Source organism: Sus scrofa, chromosome 9, assembly GCF_000003025.6.
Source record: "Sus scrofa isolate TJ Tabasco breed Duroc chromosome 9, Sscrofa11.1, whole genome shotgun sequence".
Lineage (NCBI taxonomy): Eukaryota > Metazoa > Chordata > Mammalia > Artiodactyla > Suidae > Sus > Sus scrofa.
This window is the reverse complement of record NC_010451.4, coordinates 134,769,178-134,794,430: the sequence shown is the minus strand read 5'-3', so window position 1 is coordinate 134,794,430 and position 25,253 is coordinate 134,769,178. Positions and strand designations below refer to the sequence as shown.

Below are 25,253 nucleotides of genomic sequence, written 5' to 3'. Positions count from 1 at the left end.
AGTATCTGCCTCCCCGCTGCCCGCCCCGGCCCCGGGCCCCATGGGAACACGGGTGTCCCCAGCTGCTCCCGCTTCCCTCTTTCTCTTCTCAGGAGCTTCCTCTTGCCTCAAACTGAGGGTGGGGCCTGGAGACTGGTTCTCCCTAAGGCCAGACTTTCCTCGGGACGTCTCTAGCTTCGCACTCCCATCTGCACTGACCCCTCGGGGCAGCTAAAGAGCCCAGACTCTGCTCAGACTCCTTGTGTTCAAATTCCAGCTCTCCGCCCTGCTGGCTGTGTGACCTTGGGTCAGGCACTTTGCCTCTCTGTGCTTCAGGTGTCTCATCAGTAAAATGAGGATGAAAGGAACACCCACTCCACCACTTTGGGGGATGTTTTAACGAGCTGACACATGCAACGTCTTTATCACCGTGCTGGGTGCTTAGCAGGTGCTAGGGAACTGGACGTGAGACTGACCAGGAACGGACCGCGAGGGTGCCCAGCGTCCCTTCTCCCCCCGGCAAGAACGCTGGACCGGGGAGAACAGGGGGAGCATGAGGTCCCACGGGCTCCACAACACGGTGTTGGGTCCTCGGTCGGTGAGGCCCAGAGCGGGGCACGGCGCGGGCGCTCCGGGTGCTACCGACCTCTCCACCCAGCTCTTGTAGCTGGGGATGTCCTTGGCGTAGAGCAGCTTGTTGGAGGGCGAGTCCTTGCCCAGCCGGTGCTCCGAGGTCGAGCAGGAGTCCATGAAGGTCTGGGCCACCACCGAGAGGCAGGCGTCCGTGATGCTGCCCTTGTGGATGTCGAACACGAACTGCGGGTTCTTGATCACGTTCACCCAGAAGCGCAGGGGGAGGCTGCGGGGAGGCAGGGCAGACGCTGCGGGGCCCGCACGCACCCACCCACCCACTGGCGCCCTCCCTCCCCGCAAACGCACCCTTCTCTCTTCAGGGGCAAGAGGGGCAACTCAGAGGAACCCGGTCCAGCCACAGCTGCTAATTTAGCCTAAGCTGTTACCAACGCCGGGAGGAGAGCAGGGGCACTACTGTGCCCGAAGGGGGCACGGGCCCTGTTCTCTAATAGCCGGGAGGTGGGCGTGCGTGGCTTCCGTTCCCTCCTAGAGGTCTTTTCCAAAGGCCATCGTGCCCCCAGGGAAGCCCAAGTACAGACGGCTGTTCAAACAAAGCCCCCAAGCTCCCCCAGTCTCCCCTCCTCCGCCGCCATGTCCGGAAGGTCACAGCAGCAGCCCCAGCAGGCCTCCGGGTGGGCACAAAGGGTACCACCTGCGCTCCCGCCCAGCTGCCCGCCCAGCCCGGCCGCCTAGCCACTTTCCAGGGCCGGCCCAGCCCCGCAGAGCTGAAGAATGGGCGGCCTTGGGGGCAGCTCTTTCAGGACGCTCCCCAGGGCTTTGTCATATCTGGGCAGAGGCGGAGGGAAGGGGAGGCCATCGGGAGCCTTCTGGGAACACTTGCCGTGGCGGAGAGTTTTTCCCACCCCCAGAGAAACTGATCGGTCCTTAGGAGAGCTCATGCTGCAACCCGGGAATTTATAATCGGAGGAGAATGCATTTTCTCTGTTCTTTGGGCCGAAAGGAGGCTAAGCCCATGATTCCCCTTCCAAACCAGAGCAGCTGCTGTTCCTGCTGCCTCTTCCAACTCGGCCCTTCGCCTCCAGCTGCGCCCGGAGCCTTAACTCTTCTGGCTCCTCCACGAAGTGAGCTTTGTTCCCTGGCTGGTCCCTCGGGCCTGAGACATTTCAACCACCCAAACCACCTCCCTTTCCCCTCCTTCATCTTCTCTTGCGTCTCACGGACCCCAAACTTTCCCAGGGTCTCAGTCGCACCAAGCCTTGGGCAAGGTTCGCTTTGCCCACGCCAAGCCCTTCTGTTACCATTTCTGCTCCCCTTCCCAAGTGCTACAGGGTTGCTCACTTTCCTTAACCTGGGGGAGCAGCCCGGGCTGAGTGGTGGCTCGTTTCCTTCCACCCTCCCCTTCCCCCAGCAGCTTTGGAAGCTTCTAATACTCTTTCCTTGGGTATAGGTATTTGAGGTCTGGCTAAGGAGACTCTCCCCACCACGATGCCAGGTCTGGGCATTTTTATGACTTGGCCTTGCCAGCGACAGAAGGCACAGAGATGGGGACGATCCAGAACTTTCTCTTGATTTCCTTGAAACTGCCTCCCCCAGTGCTGGGTGGGGAAACTCCAAAGTGAAGGGAGAGCCGTGGCCTGGCCCCGGGAATGCGGATAAAAGGCCCGTCCCAGTGTTGTGCGCTGGAGGCTTCTCACCCACGACCACCAGACTGTCTCCGTCTCATTCCACGCTGATCAAAGCTGCAGACTCTGGAGGCCGTGGCAACCACCCCACCCCGGAAAGGAAGGAATGCATGGGGCTTGGGGTTGGGTTTTTCCAAAGTGTTTTGCTGGTTGCTAGGACTTCTGATTCCCAAATAACAGCCGGGGCCCATCTGTGCCGGCTCTGCTTTCCGAGGAGATCGCTGACTCCAGACAGCTGCGCGGGCGGCCTGCCCAGCCCAAACGCCCGGACCGCCTCTCCCCTCTCTGCGCTCTTTCCTGGAGGAAGGTTTTTACCCCGGCTCTGGCCAGGCCCTATCTGACCGGAGAGCCAAATCTTCAGCACGACCTGTGGTCCAGGCTCATGACCCAGGAGAGACAAATGACTTGTGCGAGGAGCCTGCGGAGCTGCGTCTGCCCCAGCTGGTCTGGCTGAGGAGGTTACCCCAGGGAGGAGAGCAGGCCCGCAGGACATCCTGCCCGCCGCTTCCTGAGAGCCACGGCACCACTGGGGCCTCGCTTGGCCTTAAGGGATCAAGTTCGCAATGACATCCTCACAGTTGGAGGGCTCAAGCCTACAGCAGGTGCAAGCTCTCCCCCCGCACTGGCCACCTTCCCCCGGGGTCTACGTTTAATTCAGGGCTTCCTGGGTCAGGAGGTGCCTTAGATTCTGCTCTGCCTGGAATGCCCAGCACTGCCTGGCTTTGAAGCTCTGCTGCAAGGTCTCCGAGGAGGCTCTTGATGGGAGTTCCCCAGCACCCCTTCCTGAGAACCAGAAGTCTCAGAGTCAGGGAGGAGGCGCGTCCAGGGAAGGGTCTCAGCTGGAAACGGCGGAGCTCAAGTGTGTGTGTGTCCTGGTGCCGAGTCCCAGGCCAGGCAGGCCCCGCTCGGCGCCTGGGGACGGCATTGGCTCTGCGGAGTTTGTCCTAGGAGCCCTGGATTTCCCAGCCACAGCGGGGAGAACAGGCTCCCCCAACCCCCCTGGCCCCTGCTGCCCCACCCCCCAGTTTGCGGCCTCACCAGGCCGCAGCTCCCTCGGGCTCCCTGACGGTTACCAGTTGCTCTTCCAGGTGTGCCGCACATCTGTGTCGTGGATGCTGTGTCTGTCTGCCTGCTCATCCAGGAAATCAAACATGTACTTGATGGCCAGGGGGAGCGCGCTGCCCCGGTGCACAGTGCTGAACAAGGTCTCGAACAGGTCATCCACAAACTTCTGCAGGGTGCCCTGGGGGAGGGGTGGGGGGAGAGTGTGAGCTGGGGGTGGGGGTGGGGGGGCAGCAGACTGGTGCACCAGATGGTGCCTTGGACCGATCCTGCCTTGGAAATTTGTCTGCGACGCCAGGCTGTGCAGACGGCTCCACGGGGGTGGGGAGGGGACTCTGCTGGGGTGTCGGGGAGGTGGGAGGGATGGAACAGGCTGCAGATTTCTGGGAAGAACCTCCTCCAACCTGCAGCCACATGTCACATTTATGCTTGTGTCTGTGCCAGGCGGGTGCGGGCACAGGGCATTTGATTCAAGACAGCAAGCGCTCTGAGCCGGGGCTTCCCACAGGGACTGAGGGGTGCAGGCTTGTATGAGAGGCTATCTAAAGAACAAGCTGGAAGACTGGGACGATCCTCCTGGCGGGAGCAGGAGCAGGAGCTGGAGCGGTGCAGGACCGAGGAGGGTCTGATGGGAAGACGTTAGTGGCGTGGGATAAGTGGTATCTGGAATGGGGGCAGGGGAAGGGATTCAGACCCAAGAATATTCAGGCACAGCCCCGATCCCAGGCTCTTGCATGGTGTCGGGGGCAGGAGCAAGGCTGGGCTGAGGTCCCACAGTTTCACTGGTTCGAGGAACGCCACTGAAGGTCAGGAAAACATGCCACTTTTTCAGTGTCTCTTTGTTGGTCTCTTATTAGCATATTAGGCAAAGCAAAATTTGAGACACACGGTCTGATGGTGTATTTCGCTGGCAGTTCTGGGAGTAAGTCTGAGAGCTGCACCTGGATACCACTGTATTAGAATTTCAGCAGCATTTTCGTGGCGTCAGTGGGGTGGCGGTATGATTGCCACATTTAGAGGCAGACTCTTCGGTGCTGGGGAAGCTAGAAGTCAGCTTTAGGTGACAGCTTCTAGCACGGCCCCCGCCTCTCCTGCCTGCGCACTTGGGGGTAGATGGGATGGGATGGGGAAGGGAGGCCTTCTCCTGGGTGGAGAAGTCCAGGGCCTCGTGCTCTTCCTCCCCTTGCTGCTAGAAAGTGGGCAGCAAAGGTGGGCATGGAGGAAGCCGGCGTCTCTGTCCATCTACCTCAACAATAAAAAAACCCACTGTCTTCCTAAGGCGGGAGGGGGCCCAGAGACGAGAGGGCCAATCCTCTAAGGAGGAATGGCGACCCTGGGGAGGAACCAGCGGGAAAGACAGTGCCATTGTCTTTGTTTGGCCGAAGGGGAGAGAACAGCAGGGGCCTGATCTCCGGGGAAGCCTCTGCCCCAGGACCTGGACTGGAAGACTCTGGGGCGTCCTTCCTCGGCTGCGGGCTGGAGGGAGGCAGGACACACCTCTCTGAGGAGCCCCCGCCCCCCGGGGTGGGCAGAGCAGGAATTACCTTGGTGGCCAGGAGCCGGGTCAGGTAGATCTCGGACACCATCTTGCTGCCCCGGTCACCCTCCTTCTGGTCCCCGTGGTCATGGTTCTTCACCAGATGCCACACCTTGACCCCGCTCTCCAGGTCTGGCGTGATCATGGGGGCCCGAGACCGCAGGCTGTCAGGACTGCCTGTGTACCTGAAGGAGGAGTCTGAGGAGGGGCAGTGGAGGCCTGTGAGCCACGAAGTTCATCATCCGTGCTCGTAGAATCCTTCTCGCATCCCTGCCCGCACGCACTCAGAATAAGGTGGCTTCGATGGGGGCCCGGGGGTTCACACGTGGACGGTTAGTTTAGCGGGGTCCTCGGCTGGCATGAGGACAGCCTGAAGTCGTTTTGCAAAAAGAGGATTTAGAAATGCTGTGAGCTGGCGTGGTGCTTGGGACACCTGGGAGTCCCTCGTTCCCCGATGCTGCCGCCAAAAAGCAATCGATGGGTAAACTGTCACCCGGATAGTCTCCCAGGGCTTTGATACAAGGCTGGGTTCCAAGGGGCTCTGGGCGGTGATGCTCCCTCGGGGGAGTGAATGGGCTGCTTTTTTCTTGGGGCTCAGACGACAGAGTTGCCTGAGCCCCTTTTGGAGCCCCTGGCTTCAGTCCTGAGCTTTAGCCAGAGAGCCCAAAACTTAGATGCTTCCTCAGAACCGGAGGAAACAGAGGAAGAGAGAGCAAAGCACCACAGCCTTACTGCTCGGGGGCCCTGGGGGCCCTGGCACGCCTCGTGGTGGCAGGGCAAGAGAGGCCAATTCATTGTCCAAACTGGGACGCTGCTGAAAGTGAACAGGGAGCATGGGTGACACATGGGTCAAGACAACGGGCACAAGCTGGGGCTGGGTGAGGTGAGCCTCCACCCACCAGCCTCCTTGGTCCTGTGCCTCATCGGCCCTGGGCTCGCCAAGGAAAGGCTCGTGCCAGCTGCCACTGCTCTGAGGACACGGGCTGCTCTGGGGATGGCTGGGCCAGGGAGAAAGGGGAGCCCTTGGCTGGAGGCCGGCAGCAGCCTGCAGTCAGAGGGGACAGCGAGGAGCTCCCAGCGCGGCTCAGCGGGTTACAAACCCGACCAGTATCCCTGAGGATCTGGGTCTGATCCCCGGCCTCGCTCAGTGGGTTAGGGATCCCGCGTTGCTGTGGCTGTGGTGTAGGCCGGCAGCTACAGCTCCGACTCAACCCCTTGCCTGGGAGCTTCCGTATGCTTCAGGTGCGGCCCAAAAAAGACAAAAGATAACTAAAAAGAAAGCGAGAAAAGGGAAGAGGTAGGGACAGCAAGTCATCTCCGGCCGTCGCAGGAGACTCCGCTCCAGACGGCCGGGCTGCCTCTCCGGTCCTCACCGTATCTGCTGATGGACGTCCGGGAGATGCTGGCGGAGGCAGGGATGTTGTAGGAGGAGGTCTGCTTGGGGACCAGAGCCACCACCGATCTGTCCGACACCTGAGAAGGGCGCAAGGGGACAGGGTGAGCGAATGTAGGTCCTTTGGGAAATGAATCAGTCAAGCACTTCTAGAAGGTTATGGAATAGGTGTGGGCGGAGCATAAGGAGTTCAGGAAGGCTAGAGAGAACAAGTCCTGCTGGTCAATACGGTAGCTACTCGCTCGCCGCCCGAGGCTGCTGGGCTCTTACACTCCTTCGACTGAAGTGAGAGGCACTAAGCAAAGGAGCTCAGATACGCTATAAATAGACGAACAATACACATGGGACCTCAATGACTCAGCAGGAATAAAAGCACACAAACTGTCTCATGGATGATGTTTATATGGACTGCGTGTTGAAATGACACTTTTAGATCAGCTACGTTAAAACACATTGTTAACGTTACCTTCATCTGTTTACTTTTACTTTGTAACCGTGACTAGTAAACAAAGTTACGCACCTGTGGCTTGAATTGCATTTCTATTAGACAGAGCTGCCTCGTGGGTTACATACGTACCCCCATTTTACAGAGGAGGCAACTGAAGCACTGAGCGCCTAAGCAACACTTTCAAGGTCACACACTGAACATACGACAGAGCCAAGATTTGTCACCAGGTCTGTCAGGCTCCAGAGCACACGTTCTCCTCGGACGCTAATTTGGGATTTTATGTCAAGACGCACTGATCTGAAGCCCATTTTCCCTTTTGGCTCGGATTTCCTTCTGGCCTGGGTCCTCTAATGGCTTGGCTACCTTGAGGGCCTTTACCGCAGGGCAGCTGTTCTTGGGGGGTCCTAGATAAGGGGGTGCCCGGTCTGTACTCTCAGAGGGTTCCCCGGGCTCAGCACCCTGCCCGCAGGGAAAGGGCTGATAAATGAGAAGCCATATTGAAGACATTTGGGGCCATTTTGATTTAAGATCACCCTCCACCCAATAAAAATGGAGAATCCCCAGAATTGTGGTGATCCAATTAAACCCCTAACGCAGAGGGAATAAAACAGCTATAATAATGTTATGGGCCATAAAACATTCCTATTAAACCATTTTTTATTTTAACAATTTTTATGAACTTTATAAGTTTGATTTATAGCTGCACCAGTCGTAAAACCATCTTTCTGGGTCTTAAATTGTCAGTCCCTCTCTCCCACCAAAAAAAATTCAGTGTTGGGAAGTCAAACTATAAATGAACATTAGCGCTAACGAGATTCCCTGATAGCCAGTTTTAGTAGTGGTGTTTAATTTCACCCTCCCTATAAATCTGCGGGAACCGGGAAGTTTTTAAAAATCTTCTTGTTAATTAAGATTATGCAGATTTTTCTCCTGTCCAGGTTCCAAGGACCTTTGCCTCCAGAGAGGGTAACCAAAGGGCAATTCTTTGACTTGACGGCACACAGCTGCAGGGCCCGGTGCTCTTCACAGCGCCTGGGAGGTGCCAACGCATAGTTTCTTCCCAGGCGGGGCAGCTCCTAGGGCTGCTGGCATGCTGCACCTTCAGCACCAGGTCTGGAAGGAAAGGGAACTCTCCAGCCTGGTCTCTCAGGACCTCTCTTTGCAAACTGCCGGCCTAGAAACGATACTTGAACGCCTGGCGGGGGCAAGGGTTTGTTCTCCCAGCGAGAACAGATTACATGATCATTTATGCTTTGTCGTCACCTAAAGGGAGACTCACAAGGTGACGGGAACGACCGCAGTTCACCTCAATTCCAGGTCTCCGCACTAAATCTTGCCCTGGGTCTTTAATCTTTCTCTTGGCCAACAGGTGGTGCAAATCCATGGTCAAGACGCCTGGCTGAGTCTGACCTTGTCTCTGCACTTAGCAGCTGCATGACTTCAGCAAAGCCACTTAACCTCTGGGCCTTAGCTGTCTCCCTTGACAAAGGGGATAATAATTGAGCCTACGTTTTTTTTGTTTTGTTTTTTGTCTTTTTGCCATTTCTTGGGCCGCTCCCGCGGCATATGGAGGTTCCCAGGCTAGGGGTTGAATTGGAGCTGTAGCCACTGGCCTACGCCGGAGCCACAGCAACGCGGGATCCGAGCCAAGTCTGCGACCTACACCACAGCTCACGGCAACGCCGGATCCTTCACCCACTGAGCAAGGCCAGGGATGGAACCCGCAACCTCATGGTTCTTAGTCGGATTCGTTAACCACTGAGCCGAGACGGGAACTCCTAGGTTTGTTGTGAGGATTAAAGAAGTTAAGATGCATAAAGGCCGGGAGCAGTGCCTGGCGTCGGGCGACACCCAGTAAGAGCTGGTGTTACTGTTGCTCTTGTTGTCACTGTCACCCAAGGGAAGGGTGATCCCCGTGGTCCCCTGTCACTTAGGGCTGGTGTGTGGGAAGTGCCTTGCACAAAGGAAAGCTCAGCAAATATTTGAGGAATGAATGAAAACAGGAATGAAAAAATGACACCAGGGAATTGAACGTGCTTAGTGTGATGGACACTGTGAGAGCAGAATACTCCCTCCTTCTGACTGGGGGTCACGGGACGCACCGCACAGGGACAAACATTAGGGCGCCAAAGACAGAGAGGAGAGGTCCCGTTTCTGGCCTTGAGAAACAACCGGGGCACCTTCTCTTTCGCGCTTTCTTCTTCAGTTCTCCTCGGTTCGACTGCTGTCCTGCAGGCTGCGCTGAGCACCACGGGGAGTGGGGATGGGGTGGGGGTGGAATCAGCGGCGTGCTTCTGGCTACCATGGGGCGGAGGTGGACCCATCCTGGGGGCCTCCCCTGAGGCTTCTCATCCCTCCAACCACCTCCACCACTCGGGGCTCCTTCTCCACTGACTGAGGAGGAGCTCAAGGTTCAGGGGGGCTGAAGTCACATCACCGGCGAGTGGGGACACAGGCGTTTAAACACAGCTTGAAAATCCTTCTCTCTTCCCGCTATACCGCACTCACTCACTCTGTGGAGGGTGGGGGTCCAGGCGGGGGATGTGGGGTGTCTGCAAGGGGAAAGCATGCAAGCCGGAAGGGGGATGGAGCCTGGAGGGGAGCATTTCGGGGTCTCTCTGCTGTCCCCCAGCTTCCTCTGTGCCTCGAGAGGCTTCCAGCCAGGTCCTGCTGGCCCCTGGACCTCTGGCCTCCTGCTTATTAGCAACCTGGCTGGAGAGCCCAGCCTGCCAGCCCCTCCACACCCTCCCTAGTGAGGCAGGGACGGAGGACGACGTTATTACGCAGGCAGTCCCGCGGGTCCTGCAGCCGGAGGCGCTTTCTCTAGTTGGTTTAATTTCCCTCGGTGTCTCTCATTTCCAGCTTCTATTTTAGTGTTTTCCTTCCGAATCCCAACCAGCCTCCCTGCGCTTAATCTGCCAGAGACCCTCAGCCGCGAGTGGTTACCATGGGAGGCAAGGGCGTGAGAGTAGTTACCTTTCTGATTTTTGTTCTTCTGCTGGGATTTTTTTTTTTTTACTGTTCGTTCACTGGGTCTGCCGGTGTGCTTAAACACTCTGCCTGCTGTGTTCAATCTAATCCACACAATTTCATGGAGTGGGCTCACCATTAACCCCATTTTACAGATGAGAAGAATGAAAGCGGAAGTAACTTCCCCAAGGACACCGGCTAGTAAGTGGCAGAACGTGAGACCCAGTGGCTTCCTGCTTCGCGGCAGGTGAGAAGCGTAGGCCGCATTAGTGAGAAGGCAGAGGGGAAGCGGGGGACACCTCTGCAGCCGTCCTCGCGAGATGCCATTCTCCCGCAGGCACAGAGCTGCGCTGGGTGCAGGACAGAGCCGTCTAGCCTCAGCCCCGACCGGTCGAGCCGGTGTCTCCGGGTGAGTCTGGACGCTCGTGTTCCGGACAACGTCCCCCAGTCAATCTCATCAGGAGCCACCACGGCGGTGGTGGCGAGGCGCTGCTCCAGACGCAGAGGGGCGCGGCGGGGGGGGGGTGGTGAGAAAACCCTGCTGGGGCTCCAGGGCCCAGAGCGGCCTCAGAGGGAGGGCGCCGAGGGGGCGCCGCCTCACCTGGTAGTGCATCAGCGTGTTGAGCCGCTTCCAGTCGCCCTCGATCTTAGTGGTGATGTCCTCGTCCTGCAGCACGACCCGGGCGATCCGGCCTTGACGCCACTCTGGGGGCAGGGGGTGCCGCGGCGGGGTGAGGGGACAGGCCTGCCCCCCCCCAGAGGGCCCGGCAACCTGGCCTCAGGCGGGTGCCACGACGGCGCATGAGCCGTCTAGGGCCCCGTGGGCGCAGCAGGGAGAGGCACGGGCCTCCCCAGAGGCGGCCACGCCTGAGCAGGCAGAGCCCTGGGCGGGACCTAGTGACCCGCCCAGGAGGGGCTGTCGGCCAGGCCAGGCCTCTCCTCTTCCCACCCTGTCCCACGGCCCCCGTGCCCTCCTGGCAGCCGCCCCCCCAGGCCAAGGCCAGGCCTCCTACCCAGGTCCATGTCCACCGCCCTGGGCCGCTGGGAGTAGGGCACGTTCTTGTAGACGGCGTCCAGGATCTTCTCCTTGACCTGCGTGATGGTGTCACAGTTTAAGGCCTTCACCGGGATCTCCGGACTGTTCTCGTTGTCAGGGTTGACACAGTTCAGGATCTGCAGGAGGTGAGAGGGGAGCCAGGGGTGAGTTGAAGGCCCTTTGGGGGAAGGAGTGAGGCCTCGGAAGCTCCTCTTACCCAGGCTCACTCTCCTTGTGGGAGATTCGGGACGCCTCTCTGGGTCTCGTGTCCCCTACCTTCCAGCCATCTGCCCATGAGTCCTTCTGCCCCCACCTTTTCTCAAAGAACCGGGATGCTACTTCCTACCCCCAGGGGCTCTGGGGAAGGTGTCTGGGGGTTTAGGGACGGCTCGGGGTGTTTCAGGGCTGGCCTCCCGCTTCCCCGAAGCCTCTCTCATAGGGGTCAGCAGACGTCTTCCCATGATGCTAATTTCCCCGTCCCTAAGACGGGGTGACCTATGGGGTAACAGAGGCAGCGGGAGCGCTTCAGGCCCAGCCAGTGAGATGGGGGAGGAGGGGCCCTGGCCTGTGTGCCCGCCCTTGGGATGCTTGGCAGACCCCTTGGACTGGCTCTCAGGCTGGTCTCCCGGCCTCTTTATTGGCCCCTCAGACCAGCTTTGTGGTCAGAGGGCAGAGCATGCGTCAGAGGCGGGTCTGCGCGGTTGCCCGGGGCTTCTGGCCGCCTCACCAGGGTCTTGTACTCGATCTGCTGCCGGATGAGCTTGTCCTCGCTCAGGGAGTAGCGGGCCTCGCCCGTGATGGCGTCGATGGGGCCCTTCTCCATCTGCTGCTTGATGGCGCAGTAGAGCATGAAGAGCGGCTCCCCCGCGCACTCCTGCGGGCACGGGCAGGCAGGGTGTGGGCGACGGGCCGCCAGCCTCCTTCCCTCCCTCTCCTGGCCCGGCTTCCTGGGCTTTGGAGCACGGGGCAGGGAGGCTGCTGCTCCTAAGGGCGGTCCCCTCCGCCTGTAGCCGTGATGGCCAGGCTCAGAGGGGCAGCCCCCACCGTGCCCTCAACTCCCGGTCCCGGCTCAGGCCCACCCTCACCTTCAGGAACTTGTGCAGGAGGAAGGCAAACCAATTGGTCAGCATCTTCTCGGCCACAGACTCTGTCCTGGGGAGGCAGAAGGGATGAGGGGTAGTCCTTTCTGGAGGGGTCCCCCAGGGGGTGCCTCGCCATGGCCCAAGAGAACACGGGGCTGGGAGCCAGGACACTGTGCCCCACCCACTCCACCAGTAACTAGAAAGGAGACCACCTTGGGTCAGAGGCTTCTTCTTTCTGGGCTGAACTTCCCTTGAAAATGGAGGGCTGGGACTTGGGGTCTGCAGCTACTGGTGCCCAAGACACCATCCTCCAGGGCTTTGAAGGACAGGTTCTCCCTACTTTCTGCCGCCCTCAGCGTGACAGCTTCTCTGTCCCTCTGGGGTCTCCTGCATGTCTGAACACGTGACGTCACATATCCAGAAGGTCCCTGGTACCTGCCCCTCCAAACACTCAGAGTCAGACCGCCTGGGTTCAAACCCTGACTCTGCTGTGTACTGGCTACGTGATCTTGGGTAAGTCACTGCCCCACCCGGGTTCAGTTTCCCCATCTCTAAATGGGGATAATAATGATGATGATGATGACAAGCAGCATGCATCTATCCCACAGCGCTGTTACAAGTGTCGGGTTCATGCACGTGAAGAGCAGAGAACAGCGCCTGCTCCCAACAGCTGTCGGGGCTGCGGTCACGTGGGGTTGCGGATCCCAGCCCCTCAGGTAGAGAGCAGCTGGAGGAAGTGTGGGGCTGCCAGGGGACCTGCTTCAGTAAGCCCCGCCCCTTCCCTCGCCCCCATCCCAGGCTGCAGATCTGGGGACCAGGGAGGGAACAAAGCGGCTGTGACAGACCCTCAGTGATGGGGATGGTGGGGGCGTATTTTAACTCCCTGCACGTGGTGCAAATTATACCCTCTGGTTGCAGTAAATCCCAGGCATTTGCCAGGGCTGCTCAGCAATTGATGGCAGAACTGTAGCTTTCTCCCCTGGCCCCTCCCAGCACGCTCTCCCAGCATTGTGCCTGAGATTAACTCTAATTTAAATACGACGGTTCTTAATGAGAGTTTCTAATGCTCAGATTGGCAGAATGGGGGCTCGGTACTCCTAAAACAAAGCCATTCTTCCTCCCGCCTCGCCCCACGTGGGGTCTGGAAGCCTGAGACCGCGCTAGGAGAAGCCTACCAAGAAGGAGGTGAAATGCGGGTGACACCCCAAAGTCTGCTGCCAGCGGAGCTCCCGAGCTGTGCTGGGCTCCCCAGGGCCTCCAGAGAGTTGGGCTCAGGGCATGGATGCCAAGGTCTCTGACCCTCTTCCCTGCCAGGAAAATGGAAGCTGGGGAGGGGTGGGGGTGGCAGATCCAGGAAGCTAGAGGCTGACCTAAGGGACAGGCCTGGCGCTGCGCAACAGAACTCCCGCAAAGTGCCCATGGCCTCTCTCTGCACTTCCGACATGGTGGCCACTGTGTGGCGACTGAGCGCTTGGAATGTGGCTAGTGCAGTGGAGGAACCGAATTTTACACTTTACTTCATTTTAATTAATAACCACGTGGACGGCAAAGCTCTAGATGCATGGGGAGCCAGAGAGACTGTGAGTCAGGTGTTACTAGGGATATTCTGTTCACAGGGAAACTGAACAGCAGACAGGCCACATCCCCGACTCAAGATCACACAACCAGCTGGTGGCAGAGCTGGGGATCAAGCGGAGCTCTGGGGGGGTCTATGCTCCTGCATCATGCTTGGCACCCTCAGACAAGGCAGGGCTGCCAGGGGCACAGGAAGGTGACTCAGCCCTGGGAGTTGCAGGGACGCAAGGCTTCCTGGGGAGCGGGGTCTGCTCATGGGACCTGCTCTGACCAGCCCTGCGTCCCATCCCTGTTCAGACGCCGGCCACCTCCCCGGCCCCAGCGCAGGTCAGACCTCCGGAGGAGCAGCTTGGGGTGGTTCTTGTTCTCCAGGTTCCTGTCGATGAGGTCGGAGAGCAGCTGCTTGAGGACATCGGTGGCGTACTCCAGGCGGCCCTGCAGGCCGGTCATGATGAGCGAGGCCACGTTGCCGCGGTCGCGCATGGAGAAGCTGCGCTGCAGCTCCAGCGTGCGGATGAAGGTCAGCAGGAAGACCTTGTTGTTGATGAGCTGCGCGAAGAGCTTCAGGGCCTTCTCCACGTGCTGCTGCCCGTTGCCCTGCACCTGCGGCGGGGGTGACAGGTGTGGCCTCAGGGGGACAGGCGTCCCGCTCTCCCTGAGGGTCTCGGCTGGGGGCGATTCCAGTTAGGGGACCCTCGCCACGCCGCCTCTAAGCACACCACCCACAGTGATGCAGGAGTGGCTGGTCTCAGGTCTGCGGTCTGCTCTCACCTCCCACTGGCCGGAGAGGGTGGGGCTCCAGGTAGAAGCCGCACAAAGGATGCTATATCTGTCTGACTTTCCCAAGGACACAACACAAAAGGAGCTACCCCGTCGGTGGACCGGCTTGGTGTGCTACCGCCCCTTAATCCTCGCCCTGATTTATTATCTTTAGTGAAACAAACCGAGACATGAACAAACAAACCTCACAGAATCCTACGCCTTTCCTTAAGCCACCTTAAATCCACGTGGAAAAGAGGCAGGATCGCAGTTAATTAATTCGGTTATTAATTAAAAAATGACAATCAGCCTTCCCCTGGAATCGCCCAAAGAGCCGTGAGCTTCCTGGGTAGAAGTATCCCTGGTGTGGTGATGCTGTTGCCAGCTCTTTCTGCTCCTCGGTCCTGACCTCGCTCCCAGCTGCCGGGCCCCGCGGGCATCTCCTAGGACACCCAGGCCCTGGTCCCCTGCCGGGCGGGGGCTGGGGGAAGGAGGCCCGTGTTACCTCCAGCTCACGCAGGACGGGGTGGTCCTCGATGCCGGGGAACAGGACCCGCATGGCGTAGGTCCGGTAGTCCAGGTAGGGGATTCCAGAGCGGTCCAGGTCACTGGTCAGCTCGTTGATGTCTGTCTGGAGCTCGGCAAAAGCTATGAAAGTGCAGCGGAGACAGGGAGGCTCAGGAGGGGAGCCCAGGCAGGGGAGGGGAAAGGCGGGAGGAGAACTGGGGGAAGGAGAAGGGGAGCGCTGGGCTGTAGAGCCCGGGAGGGGCGTGGGGGCGCATCTCCAGAGGCGGAGAGAGGGCTCCAGGCGGCCTTTCTTAGGCAGTGGGAGTATGGGTGTTTTCCATGCCACTTCCTCCTCTACGCTTATCTACAATTTTGGATTTTCCTTCTCTGCATGATAAATGTGGTTAAAACAAAGGAAGGACACATGACTGGGGTCAGGCAGGGGATACAGGTGCTAGAAGCAGGTGAGAGACAGTGGTCAAACAAAGACCAGAACAGGCAGCTTTGTCCCCCTTTGCCGAGCAAGAGCATAAATCAAGATGCAACAACCCTGGGTGGAAATGAAAATCAAAACCACCAGAAGCTACAACGTCATAGCCATTAGGAGGCTACGATCAAAACATGGTAACAAGTAAGCGGTGGCGAGGATGTGGAAAAGCTGGAAGCCTCCTGTGCGCCTGGAGGAAACAGAAGTTGGTACAGCTGCTCTGCACCATTTGACGACACTTCAAACAATTAAACAGAGAATCACCATCCGACCCAGCGACTCCTCTGCTACCTACACACCCAGGAAACCTGAAAGCAGAGACTCGACAGTCGCATTCGCAGCAGCGTTATTCACGATACCAAAAGGTGGAGCCGAAGCCCATGTTCACAGACAAACGGATGCACGAAATGCGGTTATGCACCCCGTGGACTATTACTCAGCCTTAAAGAGGAAGGCAGTTCTGACACATGCTGCAGTGTGGATGAGCCCTGAAGACTTAGGCTAAGTGAATAAAGCAGACACAGAAGGATGCATACTGTATGCCTGCACGTGTACGGGGTTCCGGGAGCGGTCAGGTTCATAAAGACAGAAGGCAACGTGGTGGCGGCCTGGGAAGGGCTGAGTGGAGAGGGAGTGGGGCCTAGGGTTTGATGGGGACAGCGTTTCAGCTGCGGAAGATGGGAAGCTTCTGGAGATGGATGCTGGTTCTGGGTTTGCACAATAGTGTGAATGTCCTTGATGCCTCTGAGACGGAGGAGACGACAGCACCAGTGTGTCGAGACGGGGAAATGAAATGGTAAATGTGATGCTATCACACACACACACACACGAAACTGAGAACACCACCACCCAGCCTTGGGGTGCCCTGAAGGTTGGCTCTCAGCCAACAGCCTTTCCCCTTAGTGGCAGGCCTGTCTCTGATGCCCTCCCTAGCACCCTAGCCCTGGCACAGGCAGGCGCGATGCCCACTTTGCCCCAGGCAGCTCTCTTCCCTGCCATCCAGCAGAGGGCTTGTTCTGACGTTTGAGGTTTGCAGCAAAAGGAGACATGCTTTGATTTTTAATGGAGATGTTTACCCAGAGAGATGCTGGCTCCTCAGCCCGAAGAGACACCAGGTCCACCAGTCACCCAGTGACAGAGGCTGCTGGGGAGATGGAGGAAACACAGCCTCCACTCCCACCCGCGTCCACAGCCTGGGATGCCTGCAAGCGGCCCGCAGCGCTGGCGGAAAACCCGCCCCGGGGGAGGGGGAGGCGGCTGTGCAAAAGGAGCCGTCACGCCCGCTTGGGGTCCTGCGTCTGAGGCAGCAGGGCCGGGAGGCTCTGACGGGGGGAGGCCGAGGACCCCGGGAGGGAGAGGAAGGCGGCCGGACGGGGATGGAGAGGAAGGCGGCGGAGGGAGCCGGAAGAACGCGCTCGAGCCTGGACTCGCGTGGGCCTTCTTCCCACGAGTCTCTGGCCCTGAGAGCCCAGGAGGCCGATGGGAGGACAGAGGTCAGAGTGGAGTGTGACCCCTTGGGGTGGAAGAGGTGGGAGGGAAGACGAGAGCCTCTTGGGGCGCGGGCGGCGAGCCTGGCGGAGGCGGGGGGCCCGGAAGCGAGGGGCTCCGCTTACCTTCCTTGCACTCCAGGGCCACGCGGGACTCCAGGTTGTCCATCTGCATCTGCAGCCGCTTGAGGGTGAGGTCGTTCTCGCGAGACTTGCGCTTGTAGGCGATGAGCACGATGACGACGATGACCAGCAGGAGGCTGCCGCCCGCCGCGATGCTGACGATGGCCGGCAGGGTCAGCAAGCTGTCCGAGACGACGCTCACCGAGCCGGGCGAGAACACCATCCCGCCCACGTGCACCTGCGCATGGCACACGCACGCGGTAGGGCCTTGGCGCCGGGCTGAGGGGCTCAGAAAGGCCGCGAGAGCCCCAACCCCGCAGCGCGGCCTGGGTGCAAAACGACCTCCTGCTTATCGCCTGCCTTCCTTTCCTCGTGTCTTTGACGTCTACCCCTTTCTTTTCTTTTGCTTTTCAGGGCTGCCTCCGTGGCCTATGGAGGTTCCCAGGCCGGGGGTCGAATCGGAGCTACAGCTGCCGGTCTACACCACAGCCACAGCCACGTGGGATCCGAGCTGCGTCTGCGACCCACACCGCAGCGCACGGTATCACCGGATCCTTAACCCACTGAGCAAGGATCGAACCCGCATGCTCACGGATTCCAGTCGGGTTTGTTAACCGCTGAGCCGCGAAGGGAACTCCCAACTTCTACCCATTTTAACACGGGGCGTGGAGATGAGGAGCTCTCTAGAGGAAGTGGACGAGAGCCCTTCTTTATGACAGACCCTACGCGCACGTGGAGGAAGGAAGGCGGGAAGGAGGAGAGGGCTCACTCACCATGACCTTGTGCTGCCCGGTGAGGTTGGGAGGCTCGCAGAGGAGCTGCGTCTCAGACACGGTGACGGCACACGGGGTCTCTCCAATCAGCACCGTGTAGTTGAGTTTGGCTCCTCCAGAGGCAGGAGGGCAGAGGTTTTTGCCCTACGGATGACAGTCGTCTTAATAGCAATAATTGACACACAGGCGCAGAAGATGACTGGCTGTTTAAAGGACTGAGGAGACGGGGTAAGGGCCGCACCGCAAAGCCCAGCGAAGGACTCCGTGTGAGACTTTGGAGAGGACTTCTCACAGCCCCAGTTCAGAGAGAAAAAGAGGAAACGGAGGGAGAAGAGACTGAAGCGGAGGAGGAGAGGGGTAAAGAGAGAGGAGGAGACAAAACGGTAAAGACAGGGCCGTCTGGGGGAGCACACGGGGTTATACTCGAAAACGGATAACCCACACTTGGACGGATGCTACCTGGGGACCGTGCCCTCTTCATGCCCGAGGGCAGTTGCTGTGGCCATGGATGGGGCCATGAAGGACCCGTTTGCTTCCGAAGCACTGCAGGACTTGTGGGTCTCAAAGCTCATGAGAACATGAAGAAACACTCCACGGTGTTTCTTGAGAATTTCAAGTGCAAGACATGTGGCTCGGTGGGTCGACACCTACAGCCAAGCTCCCGTCCTCAAGAGACGACGGCGACGCGAGCCAGGTGCGTCGAAGGGAGGAGAGGCCAGGCCAGGGGTGGGGGGGTGCCCTGGCCGCCCCGTGCATGGCACGGAGCCGTCCAGCCCGCGTACCTTCAGAATGATGGGGGATCCTGGCTTTTGATCCAAGACACCGGTCGGGCTGAGCAGCTCGAAGGTGGGGTTGGGGTAGTAGATGAACTTGGTGTCGTTGTAAATCAGCAGGGACTGGACGTTGTTAAAGACGAACCCAAACTCGTCCGGCCGCTCCACGGTGTCCAGGCCGGGCCGGTAGTCCGTGGTCAGGGAGGGTGCCAGGCAGGTCAGGGTGGTGGTGTTGACAACTTCACACACCTAAGAGGCCCAGAGAGCCGCGTTCAGACACTGGGCAGGGGACCCCGCGGTCCCGCTGCTGCCCCCCACCCTCTGCTGGCTTTGGCATCTCCAGGGGATCACGTGCTGATCTTCATTAGAGGTGAGACCCTGGAGGAAAAGGGCTGTGAATTTCTTTTTTTGGGGGGGGGGGTGGAGAAGGGGCGCATTTTATGTTGTCCTCCATCCACCAATGTTGAACGAGTGCCTGTTTTGGGCCAGGCACCGTGCTAGGAATTGGGCCATCCGCGGAAGGGTCACAGTCTAAGACGCAGACAACGGAGTCCACAGGCATGACGGTGCAGTCCTGGCGGAGGGCCTGGGGCCCGGCAGGGACACCAGCACGGTTAAATGCGGGGATGGGGTGAGAGCCGCCTGGTTGGGAAAAGCACCAGGACTGCGGGGTGTCTGTGTGCGTGCGTGGCCGGAGCTGGGGGAGGGAGACTCGCCGGAGCCTTCTTCCCCTTGGCAGAGATGAAGGAAACGTACTCTGAACACCGTGTGGGCCTTACCTAGTCTGCGGGATGGGCAGGGATCGAGTCCCAGGCAGAGGGAAGAGCAGCAAAGGCCTGGGGATGAGGGAGCCTGGATGTCTGAGAAAAAGGCAGAGCAGAAGCCGTGTCCTGCACGGGGGTGTGTGTGTGTGTGTGTGTGTGTGTGTGTGTGTGTGTGTGTTGGAAGGCAGGACGTTGTGCCAGATGAGCACTTTGCCAGCACATAGTAGGTGTTCAGCTGGTGCTTGCTGAGCGCACTGATGGTTGCGGGTCCCTCTCTTTTCCAGTTGATGCCCCCTAACTCGCCACAGGGTATATAAACTTGGTATTGACACTAAGGTCACAATGTCCTTGCTTTCCCGGGGGACCCTGGTCGCCACTAAAATCCCAGCCGCCCAGGCCCTGCTCGGCCTGCTTTGTGCCATGTGCTCCTGTGGTGGTTTCGTGGGGGGCAGCCCTCGGCAGCAGCCAGACCGAAGAAACCCCTCCAGGGCCCAGGCACGGCTGGGGAAGAGAACCCGGAGCCCCTCCCCTCCCCCTTTCTCCCTCGCACAGCTCCGTTTTGGCTCGGGGAGCCGTGGTGTCCCAGCGGCTGCCCAGGGCATCTGTGAGAGCCCTGCTCAAGGACACGCTGTCCTGGCGGGTCCACACATGCTGTGTGTCTGACCAGCATACACAGTGCTCGGAAGACAAGACCGTGTGTGAAATGGCACAAAAGCTGACACTTGCACAGGGATTATGGCAGACCCTCCAACTCTTAACCCCTCCTTTCCAGAGGGAGTTTAAGAGTTTCCACTAAAGAGTTCAGGGAGGCTTCGCGCAGCGTTGGAGCTCAGTACCCCTGCCCCCGACCCCCTTTCAGCTCCCTCTTCTGCAGCCCCCTGTGAGCCTGATGTCCCTTTGCAGCTGGGGCCGCCCTGGCCCAGGAAAGCGGGGTGTGATCGCAGGGTGGAGTTGAGCCCAGAGTCCCAGCCTGGGCTCCGAAGGGCAGAGCCCCAGCTGAGCGTCTGCCCTGCCTCTGCCCTCTGCCTTCTGCTCACCCCTCACCCCTCATCCCAGTGCTGCTGGCCTGGCCCCCTCCGCAGATGAGCAATCTGCCCCCGGACAAGTGGCCTCTGCTTGCTCCCTGCCGGGCTCTGCCTGGGCGCCTTGTCTGCCAAACATTCCTTGGGGTTTTGTAGCCTCTGCTGGGCCCTTCTCCTAGGGGCTGCTTCCAATCCCAAAGGTGGGGGAGTCTTGCCCCAGGGGGGTGGGGGGTGGGGAGGGGCTGAGGATGATGTGGGGCCCAAGCAGGGCTGCAGGGGTCACATGGTGCTTTGCCACCACCCCTGAAAGAGAGGGCACTGCGCAGAGGTTAAGGGCCAGGCTTGGGGACCTGCCCCGCAGGCCTTTCCTTCAGGCTGTCCACCTGCAGACTCCGGGCAGATCACTGTGGTAGCTTCAGGCCCCGAAATCTCAAGAGGGAGGAACGGCTTCTTAATCCGTTGAAGCACTGAGCTCGTGGTGGGTGGGCTGGGGGAACTGTGGGGAGATTCCTGGCCTGGGACTACCTTCGTGTCTGGCCCAAGGGCAGAGGGTGCCCGGGGCCTGAGCCGGCCTTCTCAGATGGCTCTCACATGTGGGGAGGCCTTCCCAGGCGGCCTTTTATGGGGACTAAGGGTGCAGCCTTGGAGGTTGACCCTGTCAGCCTTGTACTCCGTCTCCGAAATTCCCTCTGTCCTAGGTTAACCATGTCTTTTATTTTCTGTTCTGACACTTTGACCTCAGGGGCCTTGCTGACCTCAGTGGGACTGGTCCTCCCCCAGGCTGGCCGGTTCCGAGAGACAACACACAAACGCAGGCGGTCTGGGAGCTGCTGGGGACAGTGAGCCTCAGTCTGGAAGTGGAGCTGAGGCACAGCCTCTTTTACTCATGGATCAAGGTCCACCTTCGGGGAACAAAGCCATGCGCTCTTGCAGCCCAAAGAGCTGTGGGCATCGTGGGCACTGAAGGTGTAATACAGGTGTCTCCATGTCTCTAGTGTGAGGGAACGTTGAGCCCGCCAGCATCTCACGTGGTCTAGTTATGAAGAGTCAGAGGTTTGGGATCTAGCTTGGCCCTGCCACCAGCCACCTTCATGGTTGAGGGCAAGTCATTACTCCTGTCTGGTCTTAGTTTTTGAAATTAGGCAAAGGAAGTTCGGACCAGATGCTCCCTGAACCTCTCCAGATCCAGCCTTCCGGCAGCCTGTCATGGTGAGTGTTTGTGAGTTTCCTTTAGGGACGCCTCACGCGTGCTAGGAGTGTGTCAGGGGTGACACATCCTCTCCATTGCCATCTCAGTCTCCTCAATCCTCAGAAGGTCAAAGCAGTCATAACAATAATTCCAAGATAGCATCTCCTGGACTATAATTAGGAATACAGCAACCTCTCAGAAAAGGTTGGCTGAAAAGAGGGAGGTGGAGCCAGTAGAATGAACTAAAAAATGTGTAACAACATAGCAGACATTCTGCTCTGAGGACAGAGAACTTTTTTAACATCACAAAAATCCACAGTGGAAAAAAAAGTACATGGCTGTGCAACCGAGGCGAAAAGTAAAATGTTTCACTTGGTCATCTTAGCAACCGGGATGGAATTTCCTGCATGCAGCGACTATTGTTGATTAAGTGCCAACCCACGGGCATGTTACCCATCTGAGAGGCGAGTCTCATCATTCCCGTTTCGAGCTGGAGAAGGGAGCATTACAGAGGCTCCATGACTTGGTCAGGGCTGTCCAGGCGGCAGTGCCCTGCTTCCAGTTCGGAAAGGTTGCATCTGGAGCCAGAATTTCTTTACCCTCTCACACGGCTTCTTATCAGACCTCAGAGTGGACACAGCACATGACAGAGCCCTTCTGCACCACATCTTAAGCTCAGAAGCTGGTACGTCTATGTACTCATTATGTCACCTTCAGACAAGTCATGATTACAGCAGTTGCAGAAATCGTTACAAGGCCCGGGTGTCTGGGGCTGTGACTCCCGACTCAGCATCCTGAGCGAGTCTCTTCCCTGGCAGCGAAAATGCCCCAGTGCCTAACACAGACCGCATCGATTTTCAAGACACACACAGACCCGGCCGTGTTGGCCGCGCACCGGCTGGACCCATGGTTACTCACATTGACAGATTCTTTGCCATTAAACTTGACTCGGATCCGTGGCTCCTGAATGACATCCAGGTTGAAGCCCGTGACGGTCAGGGGGGTGTGGCCGCTGGGAAGAAGCAGGGGTGGGGGTGAGGTAGGAACCCTCTCGGGCCACTGCCGCCTCTGCCCCCAGGGTGCTCAGAGGAAGGGCTGCGGCGGCCAGTGGCTGGTGCGTCCCTCCCGCCCCCTCACCTGGCAATGCTCCACTCGGGCTCCACGCGCTGCACGCGGGGGTCGTCTATGTACTCGAACTGCAGGTTGTTGTGCACGCGGGCTCGGTCGACGCTCACGGCAACGGGAACGGGCCCCAGCCCGTTGGACGACGGGGGTGAGACACACACGATCTCATTCATCGACCGCCTAGAGGGGGCCCGCGGGAGGCCTGTGAGCAAAGGCTTGGGCAAGAGGGGTGGCCTCTGGCCTGAGAAGGGCTTTTCCCCCGTCGGAGGGTGTGGCTGAGGACTGTCCCCTGTCCTTTACTCTCTAGCCCGTGGAAGGTCCCTTAGCAGCGGGCACCAGGACTTGTTTCCTGAGATCCGACTCTGGTTCAGTCAGAGAGGGAGCCACTTGCACAAGGGGTTGAGAATGTGGGGCAGGACCAGGGCTCCTTGGGCTTGAGAGCAACTCCTCTTTTCTGGACTTTTCTAGACTGACTTTTTAACCTGTGCTTAGGGTCTGATCAGTTAGTAAATTGAGCATCTACTATGCAGAGAAGCAAACACACAGTTCCTTGCCCTCAGGGAGCTGATGGCCCAGGGAGGAGGTATGAGATTGTGCTGGGCAAGTGGGATTTCCACCCGGGGACCCTTTCAGAATTCTCTCTGGATTCTCTACATCCCCAGGGCTTTGCTGGAATATCTGACAAATAACAGGTGTTCATTTGTTCATGCTCAGGAGATGCCCTGAGGATGAGCCTGTGTGCTTGGGGAGGACGGGCCATGCAATCGCCATGCTTCTGAAGCCACCCCCGCGGGGACATGGTGAATGCTTGATCCTGGCAGAGACTGAGAGCTCCTGGGCGCCTTCCTCCTTAGCAGTCCTCCTGGTCTCACTTCCAAATATTTTTAGAAGCATTTAGCCCCTATGATTCGTGAGATATAAATTGACTAGTGGTATATGGTTCTCACAGCGACTGGAAGAGAGTTTGGGCCCCAGACGTGACACGTAACAAAGGGCTGAAGGGGAGGCAGGTCTGGGAGCACGACCAGGGTCATGTGTGCACACGCCGCCCACTTGCAATCCCCCAGCTCCTTGGAGCCCACCTCACCCATAGAACTCGCAGGTCTGGTTGCCCAGGTAAACGGCCACGCTGCTCCCAGCCCCGAGGTAATGGCCTGTGATGGTCACCATGGTTCCTCCGGACTCCGGCCCTCGGATGGGGTTGAGTGACAGCACAGAAGGGTTCTTTGGGAGGAAGCAGAGACACAATCACAGCGGAGGTTTTGCCCAAAGGGAGGAACCCAGGTGAGACCGCAAGACAGGAGGGTGCGCTGTGGCCACGCTCAGAGGGGAGGTGCTTTTCCTGTCCTTTCTATCCCCAAATGCTCTCTCTGCTTACCTGGAGCTGAGAGCCTTTCTAAGGAGGAGGCTCCAGGCACATCCGGGGAAGGCAGAGGGGCCACGTTTCAGAATTAATTAACTCCCCGGGGAGTCCCATGCTCATAGCACCGAGGGGAAGGCAGAGATGACACTGACTAATCTATCAATTAGTTTACAAATTGAGAACAATTTGAAAATGCTTCTCTATCTGGAGTGTGTACTGATTTTTTGGCACAAAATCGATAGGGCTGAATAAAGCATCCCTGCCTGGACTGGGCCACCAAGAGGCTCCATGAGCAGCCCAGGCACACGTCCTTCCATCCCCCCCCAGCATGTGAATGTCATGTAAACGTTAACTGTGGCTTCTGCCATCTCTGTCAGGAGGATGGCCTGACACTGGCCGGGATTTTCTTGGAAGCTCGCTAAACTGCCAAATTAAGCTCGAAGCTTAAAAGAAATGTCATCTGGGGGGATTCAAGGTTGCCCCAGTGGACATGGTTTGGGTGGGGATGGGTCGGGGGGTGGGGGTCACTCATAGGACCTGGTCCAGACTGAGCACACTCAGTCGAGGGTCCGACTGCAGCTTGGGCTAGAGGAGCACCCCAGTGCCAGGCAGAGGGAGGGAAGAGGCTGGGAGTCTCCCCTCAAGATGTTATGGAAAAGTATTAGGTGCCGAGTTGTCCCGTGGTGGGGAGACAGGGGTGACAAGGGGCTGAATGTCAGGGGCGAGCTCAGGACCTGGACCTCCCAGCACCACCGCCGCCGGCCCCCTGCCACTTTAATGGTCAAAGAGACGGCTAGTGGCCAGAGCTGAACCCAGAAAGGCAAGGGCCCCATGCTGAGGCCAGTGCCTGCCTTTAGCTCTGAGGGTGACCTGGGGTACCTCCCGAGGTGACCTCTTGGGTGTACTTTTGCCCCTGGGCCTGGCCTTCCCTGTCTCTAGTGGATGAAATTAAAGCCTCTCCAGTCTGAACAGTTGCGGAGACAAGACCTGAGTACTTCACCCCGAGGAGACAGGATACCCTAGGACGTGCAAAATTCATGATCGGGAGCCTCCCCAAACTTCTAAAACACCCCCTCAGCTGTCCCCAGTTGGGGGACTTGGGCCTCTTCCAGGGGCTGTGAAAATGTTTAGGACCTGAAAAATTCACAAAACAAAAGGAAAGTTGCAAAATAAAAGCGACTGAATGGTTAACTAAATGCATAACATGTCAACTTTATTAAATGTTAGACTCAGTCTTTGTTAAAAATGCATTAATTTGAAGATGATTTTTACAAAAATCTTTTACAAAAAGATTTTCAGAAAAAAAAAAAGGGAAGACCTGTCATCTCTCCTAAAATGCATATGGCAGTTGACCTAAATTCGAAAAAGGAATCACTCCTGCAGCAGAGTGGAGTGCAAAGCGAGCTTAACTGAGCAGCTATACAACCACGGACTCCAGTCCGCGTGTTCCTTCACTAGCCGTGGGCCTTGACCTTCATTTCAGGATCACTCTGGGCTTTTGTTTGCACCTCTGTCAAAAGAGG

General features: G+C 58.3%; 1 protein-coding gene across 1 annotated transcript in view; it reads right to left on the bottom strand.

Annotated features, from left to right (window-relative positions):
• PLXNA2 (plexin A2) overlaps nucleotides 1-25,253 on the bottom strand; it is a 215,712-nt gene that overhangs the window by 6,041 nt on the left and 184,418 nt on the right. Inside the window, 16 exon segments of the mRNA XM_021063894.1 lie at nucleotides 626-838; nucleotides 3,329-3,498; nucleotides 4,862-5,052; nucleotides 6,228-6,327; nucleotides 10,267-10,370; nucleotides 10,679-10,838; nucleotides 11,429-11,575; nucleotides 11,787-11,853; nucleotides 13,693-13,961; nucleotides 14,623-14,765; nucleotides 16,725-16,959; nucleotides 17,495-17,638; nucleotides 18,277-18,516; nucleotides 22,161-22,254; nucleotides 22,380-22,547; nucleotides 23,455-23,591. Coding sequence (XP_020919553.1) covers nucleotides 626-838; nucleotides 3,329-3,498; nucleotides 4,862-5,052; nucleotides 6,228-6,327; nucleotides 10,267-10,370; nucleotides 10,679-10,838; nucleotides 11,429-11,575; nucleotides 11,787-11,853; nucleotides 13,693-13,961; nucleotides 14,623-14,765; nucleotides 16,725-16,959; nucleotides 17,495-17,638; nucleotides 18,277-18,516; nucleotides 22,161-22,254; nucleotides 22,380-22,547; nucleotides 23,455-23,591 — 2,582 coding nt within the window.